Raw genomic sequence first — 15,157 nt, 5'->3', positions numbered from 1 at the left:
AGGTCTGTTTACGTATGTAACATGTACCACTGCACAAATGAGTTTGTCATCACTTGTACGCACCATTACCTGCTTGATGTCCTTCCCTGAAAGTAAATAATCTGCACCATATGAACAATGTGAAAGTGAATGGCGATGAGTGTATTCTGCAGGGGCGGGGGGAAACTAAAAAACTTCTCGCATCACAACCATAATAACATATAAAACTTGCTGTTGATCTCTACCCAAATAGATCTTTAAAAAGGAGCCTCATAGCTGTTATGGTTAAACACATAGTTAAAATACTGATTGGGAGTCACATATTACTGTTGGTCTTGAGTGGAAACTGCTGCTGTCCAAATAAGCAGGGCTACTTGCACAGCTGGGTCATGCGACTACCACTGCTAACTGGGTCAGTACCCATGCCCACTCAAGAACAACAGTTACCTGTGACTCCCAAGTGCTACTTTAATGCTAGCTATACTGCAATACTGTGTGTTTAACCCCTGCTTGCTTGCATAAGAATTACATGTTCTAATAAACTACAGCATGTAATTTAAACACTCTAATGGCCTTTTAAAGGCACATCAAAGTTATTTTTCTTTATTGCTTTTAAAAAGGGAAAATGTAAGTTATTTTGGGCTAGATTATAAGTGAAGTGCAAAATATTGCTTCTGCAAAAGCGATATTTGCGCTCCACTTAGTAATACCAGGACACACAAATTAGGTGCAATGCAAACGCAACCTTGCGTTCACATTGCACGGAAGCTTTGCAATCAGGAGAGCGTGCTTCCATAGGCTCCAACATGTGAGTCCACAAGGGGGGGCAAGAGGGGCATTTACCCCCTCTGGATTTTCCTCCCGACCTGGAGTAAAACTGCAGGAAAAAAAAAGACAATTTAAAGTTCATTTCTATGTCTTTTAATCCTTTGAATGTAATTCAGTTTCAGAGGAAGAAGCACAGTATTCTGGGAGTTACAAAGCATTCTGGAATTTATAGTTCACTAGTTGTCTCTCAGTATTGTGCCACTGTCGTTCTGGACTCAAATTCCCACCATACATTGTACAGTTATTTCCCTCTCTTGCTTACTGCAGGGAAGGAACATTGCATAGCAAATGGATAATGTGTAAGCATGTTCTTATATAAAAGCACTGATCATGGTGCTCTTTACTTGTAAATAAATTTGTATTTTTGACATATTGCTGGAAATAAGCATAAAATAGACAAGCTGTACACTGTTCTGTATGTGCAAGTGTGCTCTTATATAAAATTACTTAATATGTTGTTCTCTACTTGTGTATACATTTGTATTTCTGAGATATTGCTGGAGATAAGCATAAAAACAGGCAAGTTGTATACTGGTTTGTATGTTACTAGAGAAGGAACACTTTATCAATTTGCTATAACGTGCAAGTCTGTTATAAAATCACTGATCATGTTGCTTTTGTAAATTAATGTGCATTTCTGAGATTTTGCTGTAGAGAAGCATAAATCAGACAAACTGTCTGGTCTGTATGTGTAAGGAACATAATTTACTGTCTTGATTAGTGTCTTGTAGTTTGTTTTTAAAGTTTAATTAATTAAAAATTAAATAAAAATGATCATTTAACTATTCCTTAGACCAGTGTTTTTCAACCAGTCTGCCGTGGCACACTAGTGTGCCGTGAGAGATCCTCAGGTGTCCCACGGCAGACTGACAACAGTGTGACATATTTTTTAAACTTTGCTTGTTTTTTACTCCCAGTGCAGGGGTAGTTTGTAGGAGGTATGGCATAACAGCAAAATACATACAGTATGTGTGTGTATGTGTATATATAAATACTGTATTAGGCTACAATGTGTGATTTTTTTTAAATTTTGGGATGGTGGTGTGCCACAGGATTTTTTTAATGTAAAAAAGTGTGCCACGGCAAAAAAAAGGTTAAAAATCACTGCCTTAGACTACACAATTCTGTGTGTGCATGCTCATTTAACCACTCCTTAGACTACACAATTCTGTGTGTGTGCGCATGCTCATTTAACCACTCCTCAGACTACACAATTCTGTGTGTGTGCATGCTCATTTAACCACTCCTTAGACTACACAATTCTGTGTGTGTGCATGCTCATTTAACCACTCCCTAGACTAGACAATTGTGTGTGTGCATGTTCATTTAACCTACACAATTCTGTGTGTGTGCATGCTCATTTAACCACTCCTTAGACTACACAATTCTGTGTGTGTGCATGCTCATTTAACCACTCCTTAGGACTACCCAATTCTGTGTGTGTGCATGCTCATTTAACTACTCCCTAGACTAGACAATTGTGTGTGTGCATGTTCATTTAACCTACACAATTCTGTGTGTGTGCATGCTCATTTAACCACTCCTTAGACTGCACAATTCTGTGTGTGCATGCTCATTTAACTACTCCTTAGACTGCACAATTCTGTGCATAGACCACTATGTAAAGACACTTTTCAGTGCCATTTTTTTTCTAACACCCCACACCTGCCAACTTTAACCTCTCATAACTGCTTCTTGTCATTTTTTTTTTATTTTAATATTTTTTATTTTGGCACCAATTGCGGGTTATTTTGAAAATTAACCAGAGGTCTGACCTCTGGTTAATCTTCTGAGATTGTGGTAACAATAACCAGCCACTTGAAATAGCTGGTTATTTATTGTGTGCCTGTAAACAGGCAAATTTGTTATATGTTTTAAAGAGATATTAAACACTAGATACATTTTATGCACCTCCCTCTAATTATGGGTGCTGCCATTTTGAAACCTAGGTTACATCTTTCTGAAGGATGGCTACTGTACATGTGCAAACACATTAGTACTGGGATGCAGAGAAAGACATATTATAACATTGCTGCACCTATGACTAAAGGAAAAAGGGTAATACCCTCAATGCTAAAAAATGTATTTAGTGTTTATTGTTCCTTTAACCACCGGAAATTGATTAAACACATAGTTAGTTCCTGCTGGCACTTATTTGTTACATCGGAACTGCATAAGTGAATTCCCTGACATTCATTCATGCATTTTTTTTGCGATTCTTTTAAAAAAGTAAATAATTTCTGGCTATAATGATGTATTTGAAGCAAAGATTAGCCCAAGAATAATATGTCGATCTTTTTTTTTTTTTAATTATGTTAGTTTTTTAAATGTTGAAGATACAATTGTAAAAGTTCAGTTTCTATAAAGTACTTTAGTTTTTATAAAATAATGGGTGGTGCTATATGTTGGAACCTCGGTTTTCTCTTTACTGCTGAGGACAATTAGAGACAGATATAAAACAGGCCATAGAAGAGAATGTGCAAACAAGGCTGCTTAATGTCCCTGGTTCTGGCGCATATATAGAAAAATTATTTTAATCCCTTACCTACTGGGAATTTCAGAGAAAAACTTGCCCAAAGTACTATCACTCCGTTTAAACAGAAATAGAGCCTTTGATTTTTTTTATTTTTTCTTAACCTATGAAAGATATATATATATTTTTTTTTTTTTAAAGTAGACAACCCAAGGTATTGATATAGGTCTATTTTGGTATATTTAATTCCACTATTTGGCTGCCAGATACGATCATATATAAAAAATTGTTAACTTTTTTTGTAAACGTGGATTTCTCACTTAAATTATTTACACACAACTACTGCAGTCAGAAGACAAATGGTTGTAAAAGCTTCTCTGGGGTCCCCTTTGTTCAGAAACAGTAGTAATGCATAGCTTTGCATTGGTTTTTGGCAATTGTGAAGTTCCTGGCATAGAGGGGTTAATCTGTTAGTTTGTAAGGTTCCTTTTTGCTGTAGTGTAGAGAATACCCTCCCATCTGACACCACCCACCCCCTAATCCCTTTCCATACAGCTCTCTTGACCCCCTCACCCCCGACTGGTCACCACCATCTTAGGTACTGGCAGAAAGTCTGTCAGTATGCAGTTTAAGTTATATATATATATATATATATATATATATATATATATATATATATATATATATATATATATATATATATATATATATATATAAAAAAAAATTATGTAGTGTAGGGATCCCTCTCATCCTCCCACCTCCGTCATAGCCCCAACAGCTCTCTTACCAGCCCCCCTTCCACTGTTCTCCACCATGTTTGTTGCTGGCAGCCAGTCTGATTTATTTTTTTTAATATTATTTATTTTGCATATTTTTCTGGGGTCCCCCTTCCAAGCGATTTTTTTTTCTGTAGATTAGGATCCCTCTCCCCCCTCCAACCAATACTTTTCTGTTTCGTATGGCCCCATCCCTCCCTCTCTCTTCATAAACACTGCCTCTCCCCCCTCCTCCGCTGGGCGATCCACCTTCTCTTTCATTGCTCCCACTCAGCACCAACAGATGATCATTACAGAGAGTGACACAGTGTCACAATCAGTGCTCACTTACCATATGAAGGCAGATGCCTTCTGCCCCCTGGTGACAGCGAGGACCACAGCAGACACCTCTGTGTGGGACTTAGGTTCTACCTCAACACAGTATTCTGGGCAAAGTAATGTGTTATGCAGTACTTTCATCCTAATGGTGCAAGGTATTAATATCCCTTTATGGAGTTAGCAGCTGCTCTGGCTCTGGATAAGATGAAAAAAGCATAATTTCTGAAACTAAATATAGCACTTTTCAATGGCAGTATTTTATTTTTTCACTCAAAGCTTTTAATTATCAATAAAAGACTGTAAGCACACATCCTGCATGTTAAACTGACCTTGTACACAAATGTGTTCCATCTAAGAGGATTGAGGACAGTTTTTGTGTTTAAAGGACCATAATAGTAAAAAAATGGCATGCTGTAATGTAATTTTAAGACTATTGACCCTGCACTACTGTTTCTTAAACCCCTGCAAAGGGCTTAAATGCACAGTAGAAATATTGCTAGGGATCTGCAGAGTACTGCTGGTCCTGAGTGGAAACCACTGCAAATCCAAACAGCTATTCGTACAACTCAGATGTGGCTCTTTAAATTTGCAAGAATTGGCGAGGCTTAGAAATTTTTTAACTTAAAACTTTAACCCTATGATTTCTGTTTGTTTCCATTCAAACAGTATATACTTTTATCTTTTTTTTAAACTATGAGTGACAATAAGTTCTTATTAAATGAGCACAATAGCATTTCATTTGTCTACAATGTACCATATATGTTACTCAAAGTTAAAGGAACATAAAACCCACAATTTTTCTTTCACGATTTAGACATAGAATACAATTTTAAACAACTTCCCATTTTACTTCTGTTATCTTATTTGCTTTATTCTCTTGGAATCTTTTTTTGAAGAAGCAGCAAAGCACTACTGGGAACTAGATAACACAGTGTGTAAACCAATAACGAGGCATATATATGCAGCCACCAATCAGAAGTGCCTGAGCCTACCTTGGTATCCTTTTCAACAAAGGATACCAAGACAACAAACAAATTAGATTTTTTTTTAAAAAATGGGTTTCATGTCCTTTTAAATAGTATTGAATGTAATACTCACAAGATTTCATACTATATCTAGGACAGGGCCAATGCACCTAGAAATTTACTTCTCACCCCTAATGTTGGCTTACTCTACATAAATCTTAAAGGGACACTAAAGTTAAAATTAAACTTCCATGATTCAGATAGAGCAACAGTTTTAAACAATGTTATATTATACTTCCATTATAAAAATGTGCACAATATTTGTAGTATATACACTTTCTGGGGCACCAGCAAGACGATACAGGGGAGGGGTAAATGAAATAACTGAAATTTGGTAGAAAACAAAAAGCTATTACTCATTTGAAATTCAGTTAGCGTTACTGCAATGTATTTCATTATGCATTTGTTAATTATGCAGTTCTACTGTGCTCAATGGTCCTTTAAACTGGTTTCTGAAAAGGATGTATCTGGCACCTCAATGTCCCCTGATCTAGAGCATAGTTCCTAAACTCATGTCCCTATAATGTAATCAATCTTTCAGAAAATAATTATTTCTCAAATCTTCATTTTTAGATGTGACTAATTGGGTATTTTGTTCTTTTTAAGAATCAGAAATGGAAACAAAAGTGTAAAAAAAATGAAAATTAACCCCTTCCTGCTGTTAGGACGTTCCATGCCATCCTAACTGCTCTGGGCTTAGCACCATTAGGAAGGCATGAAACGTCCTAGCCGTTTGGCTGTCCTTAACCCCTTAGTGACTACAACACTTTTCAATTTTCTTACCGTTTGGGACCAGGACTATTTTTACATTTCTGCTGTGTTTGTGTTTAGCTGTAAATTTCCTCTTACTCATTTACTGTACCCACACATATTATATACCGTTTTTCTTGTCATTAAATGGACTTTCTAAAGATACAATTATTTTCATCATATCTTATAATTTACTATAAAAAATATATAAAATATGATGAAAAATAAAAAAAAACAACACTTCTTCTAAATTTGACCCCCAAAATCCGTTACACATCTACAACTACCAAAAAACACCCATGCTAAATAGTTTCTAAATTTTGTCCTGAGTTTAGAAATAATCCAAATTTTCCATGTTATTTGCTTTTTCTGCAAGTTATAGGGCAATAAGTACAAATAGCACTTTGCTATTTCCAAACCATTTTTTTTTTTACATTTTAAATTTTAACACCGATATCTGTCAGGAATCCCTGAATAACCCTTTAAATGCATATATTTTTTTTAGTACATAACCTAAAGTATTGATCTAGGCCCATTTTGGTATATTTCATCTTCATGCGATCAAATAAAAAAAATTGTACACTTTTTTACTAACTTTTCACAAACTTTAGGTTTCTCACTGAAATTATTTACAAACAGCTTGTACAATTATGACACAAATGGAAGTAAATGCTTCTCTGGGATCTCCTTTGTTTAGAAATAGCAGACATTTATGGCTTTGGCATTAGTTTTCGGTAATTAGGAGGCCGCTAAATGCCGCTGCGCACCACACTTGTATTATGCCTAGCAGTGAAGGGGTTAATTAGGTAGCTTGTAGGGAGCTTGAAAAGTTAATTTTAACTTTAGTGTAGAGATCAGCCTCCCACCTGACACATCCCACCGCCTGATCCCTCCCTGACTCCTGTCAAACAGCTCTCTTCCCTACCCCACCTCACTATTGTCACCGCCATCTTTTGTACTGGCAGAAAGACTGCCGGTATAAAAATAAAAGGTTATGGGGTTTTTTTGGGGTTTTTTTTTAAATTATATATTTTCTGCAGTGTAGGATTCCCCCCTTACCACCCAATCTCCCTAACCCCCCCAAACAGCTCTCTAACCCTCCCCCCTCTTACTATTTGCTGCCATTTTTGGTACTGGCAGCTATCTGCCAGTACCCACTTTTCAATAAAATGTACTCTTTTTTATATAAATTACACTTTTTTTGTAGTGTAGCTGCCCCCCCATACCCTACCCCCTCCCAGATCCATTCCCAACATTATTCCCCCCTCTCTCTCCCACCCTCCTCTCCCACCACTTCTTCTTAAGTGGTCGTGGGGCGCGAGTAAGATCCACCAACGGCTGGAAGTTCCCAGCGATGGGCTGCCCACCCGCCTACCTGCAATGGCTCCCACCCACCAACAATCGGCAACATCGCTGGTCGATGCAGAGGGGGCCACCTAGTGGCTCTCTCTGCATTGGATGCTTAAGAAAGGGTATTGCAAGATGCCTCAATATAGAGGCATCACTTCAATACCCTAAAAGCGTCTGGAAGCAATCACGATCACTTGCACTGCTTGAAACCCCTGAGGACGTACAGGGTACGTCCTTGGTCATTAACTGACACTTTTTGTAGGACTTACCCTGTACGTCCTTGGTCCTTAAGGGGTTAAGTCATAGCTGCTTGCTAAATGGGATTGCGGGTTGGAGGGTGTGTCTAGCGTCATAGGTACTCACCCCTGACCCGATCCCATCATTTCAATCACGAGACCACATGACGTGATTTTGAATTTTTACTTATTTGTTTACATTGGAACTTTGTTTTGATGTATACAAATAAGTCCCATCAGGAAAGGGTTAGAACTGCCAGGGGTAATACACTATCAACACAAATGTACATAGCAGCGATTCTAAGCCACTCCGGAGGGACACATCCTTTGAGTGATGGTTCCACACAAAATTAGGGTTAAAAAATATAAAATTGATGCCTGCATACTTAGATTATTAAATTATTTTGGCATAATTCTGAAAAACAAAAATCTCAAAAAGAGGAGAAAATATAAACAAAAAGTCAGAATATATATATATATATATATATATATATATATATATATATATACAGGGAGTGCAGAATTATTAGGCAAATGAGTATTTTGACCACATCATCCTCTTTATGCATGTTGTCTTACTCCAAGCTGTATAGGCTCGAAAGCCTACTACCAATTAAGCATATTAGTTGATGTGCATCTCTGTAATGAGAAGGGGTGTGGTCTAATGACATCAACACCCTATATCAGGTGTGCATAATTATTAGGCAACTTCCTTTCCTTTGGCAAAATGGGTCAAAAGAAGGACTTGACAGGCTCAGAAAAGTCAAAAATAGTGAGATATCTTGCAGAGGGATGCAGCACTCTTAAAATTGCAAAGCTTCTGAAGCGTGATCATCGAACAATCAAGCGTTTCATTCAAAATAGTCAACAGGGTCGCAAGAAGCGTGTGGAAAAACCAAGGCGCAAAATAACTGCCCATGAACTGAGAAAAGTCAAGCGTGCAGCTGCCAAGATGCCACTTGCCACCAGTTTGGCCATATTTCAGAGCTGCAACATCACTGGAGTGCCCAAAAGCACAAGGTGTGCAATACTCAGAGACATGGCCAAGGTAAGAAAGGCTGAAAGACGACCACCACTGAACAAGACACACAAGCTGAAACGTCAAGACTGGGCCAAGAAATATCTCAAGACTGATTTTTCTAAGGTTTTATGGACTGATGAAATGAGAGTGAGTCTTGATGGGCCAGATGGATGGGCCCGTGGCTGGATTGGTAAAGGGCAGAGAGCTCCAGTCCGACTCAGACGCCAGCAAGGTGGAGGTGGAGTACTGGTTTGGGCTGGTATCATCAAAGATGAGCTTGTGGGGCCTTTTCGGGTTGAGGATGGAGTCAAGCTCAACTCCCAGTCCTACTGCCAGTTTCTGGAAGACACCTTCTTCAAGCAGTGGTACAGGAAGAAGTCTGCATCCTTCAAGAAAAACATGATTTTCATGCAGGACAATGCTCCATCACACGCGTCCAAGTACTCCACAGCGTGGCTGGCAAGAAAGGGTATAAAAGAAGAAAATCTAATGACATGGCCTCCTTGTTCACCTGATCTGAACCCCATTGAGAACCTGTGGTCCATCATCAAATGTGAGATTTACAAGGAGGGAAAACCGTACACCTCTCTGAACAGTGTCTGGGAGGCTGTGGTTGCTGCTGCACGCAATGTTGATGGTGAATAGATCAAAACACTGACAGAATCCATGGATGACAGGCTTTTGAGTGTCCTTGCAAAGAAAGGTGGCTATATTGGTCACTGATTTGTTTTTGTTTTGTTTTTGAATGTCAGAAATGTATATTTGTGAATGTTGAGATGTTATATTGGTTTCACTGGTAAAAATAAATAATTGAAATGGGTATATATTTGTTTTTTGTTAAGTTGCCTAATAATTATGCACAGTAATAGTCACCTGCACACACAGATATCCCCCTAAAATAGCTATAACTAAAAACAAACTAAAAACTACTTCCAAAAATATTCAGCTTTGATATTAATGAGTTTTTTTGGGTTCATTGAGAACATGGTTGTTGTTCAATAATAAAATTAATCCTCAAAAATACAACTTGCCTAATAATTCTGCACTCCCTGTGTATATATATATATATATATATAAACAAATATCCCTGTGCTGACTAAACCAGTATGGAGGTATGTCCTTGTCAGTCAGTAAATTACTTAGGTAACATTTGTGCACAAACATGTATTTCCTGCAAAAAGGGACACTGTTTCCCCTTAATTTGTTTGCAATGACTTGCTATACCAGCGCTACAGAATTTTGCAACACTATACAAATAAATATTATTATTATTATTAACAGCTACAGAGTTTAAAATGTATGAGAAACTGCTCTTATGTTTATTTTTCTAAATGAAATAGTTGGGATTGCTATTTGAAACCACAACCCATCAAAATAGGCTAAGCTTGCAGAGAGATCAGACATCTTTATCTTATAACACAACTATTTCGTTTTTTTTTTCCATCTCAGTCTCTATGCAGTACTTAGAACAAAAGAAAATGAAAAATGTATAACTATCTCTCTTTCATACCCCACTGGGAGTGCAATTTATTCTGCTGGATGTGTTTACATAGTTTGTCAATAGCCTATACATACATATTTAAGCTTTCAGTATAGGTAGGGATAGCACAAGCATAATCAGCTATTTCAAATATTAAAATAAAGGTAAGGGATCTATTAATTTATTTATTATAACAATTTAATACACTCCAGCAAGTTAAATGAATAATTGGGAATAAATTAAAGGTGAGAAAATTCAAAGGGACAGTCTAGTCAAAATTAAACTTTCATGATTCAGATAGGGCATGTCAATTTTAAACAACTTTTCAATTTACTTTTATCATCAAATTTGCTTTGTTCTCTTGGGATTCTTTGTTGAAAGCTAAACCTAGATAGGCTCATATGCTACTTTTTAAGCCCTTAAACACAGCCGCTTATCTGAATGCATTCAACTGTTTTTCACAGCTAAATGGCTTTAGTTAATGTGTGCTATATAGATAACGTTGTGCTCACGCCCGTGGAGTTACTTATGAAAGGGCACTGATTGGCTAAAATGCAAGTCTGTCAAAAGAACTGATATAAGGGGCAGTTTGCATAGGCTTAGATACAAGGTAATCACTGAGGTAAAACGTGTATTAATATAACAGTGTTGGTTATGCAAAACTAGGGAATGGGTAATAAATGGATTATCTAGCTTTAAAAAAATAAATAAGAATCTGAAGTAGACTGCCCCTTTAAGGATAAACTGTCCCTTTAAAAAGCTTTAAGCACATAGTTTGGTCAAGCGTTTAATGCATTCCCAGACAGTTATATTATTCTTCCATTAATCCCTCGGCTGTAAAAGAGGCCAGAAATGCAATGTACAATTCATTCAGAAGTCAATAATAAAATATTTATGTAAACTTTATTAAAAAAAAGGGGGGTGGGGCACTCATACCTGTAGATTAACCTTTAGCTAAAAACGTCCACATTCATATGATAAACAGCCAAGTATATCAGTCAATAGCTGCCCACCCCCATTACCCAATAGTATGAACCAGAAACTAGATATAATAATTATTATTGTTAATTTTTACAAATCGCCGATGCTGCATCATTAAAGAAAAAATAGTAACTATATCATAACACACCAGCTTCTCCAAAGTAAGTCAGAATAGAGAGGGTAAGAAGCAGGTGGGGGATAGGGGGTGTCAATTCTTACCCACGGGGTCTTGTATCTTCAATAGCTCGATCTAGTGGAATATGATCACTGAGATAGACGTTAAAATATCCTTCTTTCCATCTTCTGTTTGCCTCCTCTTCCTTGTCTTTAGGAACTGCCACTGGTCTTCCAAACTGGCCTGGGGCTTTGGGATCTCTTGGGGCAAATGTTGCATCAATCACTAACACCTTGTGCATTGCTGGTGCCTTTGCCATAAGGGTAAAGCTGTTGTTTAATTTATCATTAATACGTTTTATTTCACCTGTGGTGTGGTTGTTAACAGGGTTGATAATATTTGCCTTCGTTATTATATTCACGTTTGTGAGGTTATCTTTTGCTGTATTTGTTAATTGAGCTAACAGCCCTTCTTTATGGTGACTTCCTGCTTTTGATTGGTTTTTTATCCCTGCTAGAAACAGAAGTTCTTTTTCAGAAGTCTGTAGTCCTTTCCCTGTCACATTTACTGCTTTGTGCACAGATTGCTTTGTTCCATTTACAGCTATATGTGCACTGTCTAATATTGTCTTATTGACCATCACTGCAGTTAGATTGCTGGCAGGCAATGAATGAGTCACATTACTAGCAGGAAGTGTATTAGCTTTATGAGATGTGTTTAATTTATGTATCTCATGCCCCTTAGTAGTTAGATGAGAAACTTTAACTTTTTGCAGGACTTTGGAAGAATTATAGTTATTATCCTGTCCCTTTTTAAACTTATCTACATGCAGAGTGACAGGTAAGTGTTCACGGGTGTCTTTTGCACTTTTTTTCACTCCTGCACTTACAGGTTCAACCACATTCTGCTTCCCTCCTACTCCTGGAACTGCAGCTGAAGATAATTTAACATCTGATATATTTGTTGCTGCTGAAGTTTTCAGCTGTTGTTCAGAAAGATGTTGCTTTATCAGCTTGGTGTTATTTAAAATGGATTTACTCCCCTCTGATATATTTGTTCTTAAAGGAAGAGAGTAAGATATTTCTTTTCTGGGTGATAAAACAGTTTTATTAAGCACTTGCTTCAGTGGTCCAATAGTCCTTTTCCTCTGCCTTACTATCTTTTTAGGCTCAAGGTTTAAGTTTCCTTTATTAACTTTAGGACTGATTTCATGTTTGTCTGTGAATGGATAAAATATGCCCCTTAATTTAGTGGTGTCTGCTTTATCTCTGAATGACCCAATGTCTCTCCATTTGCTGTCCATATCCTTTATCCTCCCTTTGAATTTCCATGCTCCTATATCTCCCCTCTGCAATTCCAGGTCTCGCAGGCTCTTGCTGTTAATGTCATTAAAGGACAACCGAAGTGCTGCCATGTCAAACAGAAGCCATATGACTGAAGCAATAAATATAAATGCCAGGACTCTCCCGCTGCCGCGGAAATATTTCCTCACTCTGTTCATCCTCAGTTGCTTTGTCAGCCCGGTAGCTCCAGCAGCTCAGTTACCCAGGGGCACATGGAGTCAGTGGATACAGCCTCTCCCCTGCCTGCGTGGCATGTTACAGCCCGGTACTGTAGTTTCAGTGCTGCTTCCCATTAACTGCTCAGCTCTGAGGAAACTTTTCTACTTCAGACGACATGGAGCAGTCAATTCTGGTGTATCCTGCTCTCTATAGGAAGCCCTCAGACAGCAAAGGTTGCACAGTAGTTAGGAGTTCTCTCCTCCCATATTCCCTTTGCTTGTGTTGAAACTTGAGAAGCTGCCACATATGAGGAAATCGTATCAGTGTGAGAACCAGCAGAGCAGCCCTCACCTTGAAGGAGGCTGGATATGTTTTTGTCATTCAGACTTCGTGTACTTCGACGTGGAAGCTAATTAGGTGTAACTCTCACCTAAATACTTATGTGGGGCAAGTTGTACAGCTCATCCTATTTACATAAGGATCCTGTACACGTGTAGCCTTGCGCTAAGTATAAAATGCTATTTATTGCTGCTGGTTTTGTATGTAACTACCATAGTGTACCTATAAGGATGGTGCCAGTTTGCAACTGAATATAGTGTTCTTTGGTTCCCTGGTTCTTTCTTTTTAAAACAATGAAAAATGAATCCACACAAATATTAAGATGAGTATTATTGTTTAGCTAATTATGTTTTAATTACACATGAAGTAATGTAAGCAGTAGATTATGGCTGCAACATAATATATCAATATAGTAGAAACATCGTACTCAAACCTCTTCGTTACATTTTTATTTTTTAAATTGCTGTTCTTGTGCAAAAGGACATGAAACCCAACATTTTGTTTTATGATCCAGAAGGAAGTACATATTAACAACGTACCCACTTATTTTATTATCAACCTTTCTTCATTCTCTCTCTATGCATTTTTATAGTAGCAATGCACTACTGGGAGCTAGCTGAACACACCAGTTAAGCCAATGATAAGAAGCATAAAGTACATTACTTCTTATGAACCTACCTACCTGCTTTTTAACAAAGGATAACATGAGAAAAAAACTAATTAGATAACATGAGTACACTGGAAAGTTGTTTAGAATTGCATGTTCTATCTGAATAATAAAAGTTTAATTTTGACTTTAATAAGCTTTTAATAAACCAACTCTTTCATGTTTGGAGAAGTGTGTCGCTGTCTACTAATACAGCTGTGAGAGTTGTCCATATCAGCCACTGAACAATTGGTTCCTGTTTGTCAGCTCTGCATTAGATTCAGTTTCAATTTTTTTTTTAACAGATTTAGTTTAATCCTTATTCAACTACTAATTTACAGTATATTTTAATTACTAATCTTTCATATCCAGGTTGGAACATTCTTGAGTTTTCTGCTACTTGTAATTCTTCACACATACAAAGAATTAAATAAATTAAAATACTATTTTTAAAACAATTCTGAATTAAGGTTTATGGGAAAAAGTTTAGATGCAGCTACAGCCAAATTCAAATGAGGAATTAGTTTTACAATTTTCAAGGAAATATAACTTGATTACTTAGTATCTGTATATTTTACATTTTCTGTATTTGTTTAGTGAAATGAATGGATAAAATGTCTGTGGTCTGTAGCTTTTTGCTATCTTCGCTGCAGAATGTATTAGAGAACAAGTGTAACAAACAAATTTGATTTTGCACTGATATTTGTGTGTTGTGCTTTTTCTTGAATACATCTGGCACAGAAAATATCTGAGTACTGCAGACATTTTTGGCATTTTCTTCACTAAACAAATACCGAAAATGATAATATGCGCATACCTATTGCTTTATTTTAATTCCTTAATTTTAACTCCCTCAGTACCATGGGAGTGGGCTCTTTTTTTATTTAAGGGACAGGCTAGACCAAAATTGTTATTGTTTAAAAAGATAGATAATCCCTTTATTACCCATTCACCAGCTTTGCATAACCAACACTGTTATATTAATACACGTTTTACCTCTGTGATTACCTTGTATCTAAGCCTCTGCAGACTGCCCCCATATCTCAGTTCTTTTGACAGACTTGCATTCTAACCAATCAGTGCTGTACAATGTTACCTATATGACACACATAAACTAATGCTGTCTAACTGGGAAAAACTGTCAAAATGCACTGATATAAAATGCAGCCTTCAAAGGCTCAGAAATTAGCATATGAGCCTACCTAAGTTTAGATTTCAACAAAGAATACAAAGAGAACAAAGCAAATGTAATGATAAAAGTAAATTTGAAATTAATTGCTTAAAGTTTAATTTTGACTAAACTGTCCCTTTTAATGATCAATTCCTTACTGTTTTAAC

General features: G+C 37.0%; 1 protein-coding gene across 1 annotated transcript in view; it reads right to left on the bottom strand.

Annotated features, from left to right (window-relative positions):
- The window catches only part of GALNT5 (polypeptide N-acetylgalactosaminyltransferase 5), a 139,652-nt gene extending 126,538 nt beyond the window's left edge, over window positions 1-13,114 (bottom strand). The window contains exon 1 of the mRNA XM_053698316.1: window positions 11,437-13,114. Within this exon, the coding sequence (XP_053554291.1) occupies window positions 11,437-12,833 (1,397 nt within the window). The 5' untranslated portion in view covers window positions 12,834-13,114. The remainder of the gene's footprint in view (window positions 1-11,436) is intronic.
- Between the last annotated feature and the right edge of the window lie 2,043 nt (window positions 13,115-15,157).

The sequence above is a fragment of the Bombina bombina genome, chromosome 1, assembly GCF_027579735.1.
Source record: "Bombina bombina isolate aBomBom1 chromosome 1, aBomBom1.pri, whole genome shotgun sequence".
NCBI lineage: Eukaryota > Metazoa > Chordata > Amphibia > Anura > Bombinatoridae > Bombina > Bombina bombina.
This window is presented reverse-complemented; position numbering and strand designations above follow the sequence as displayed.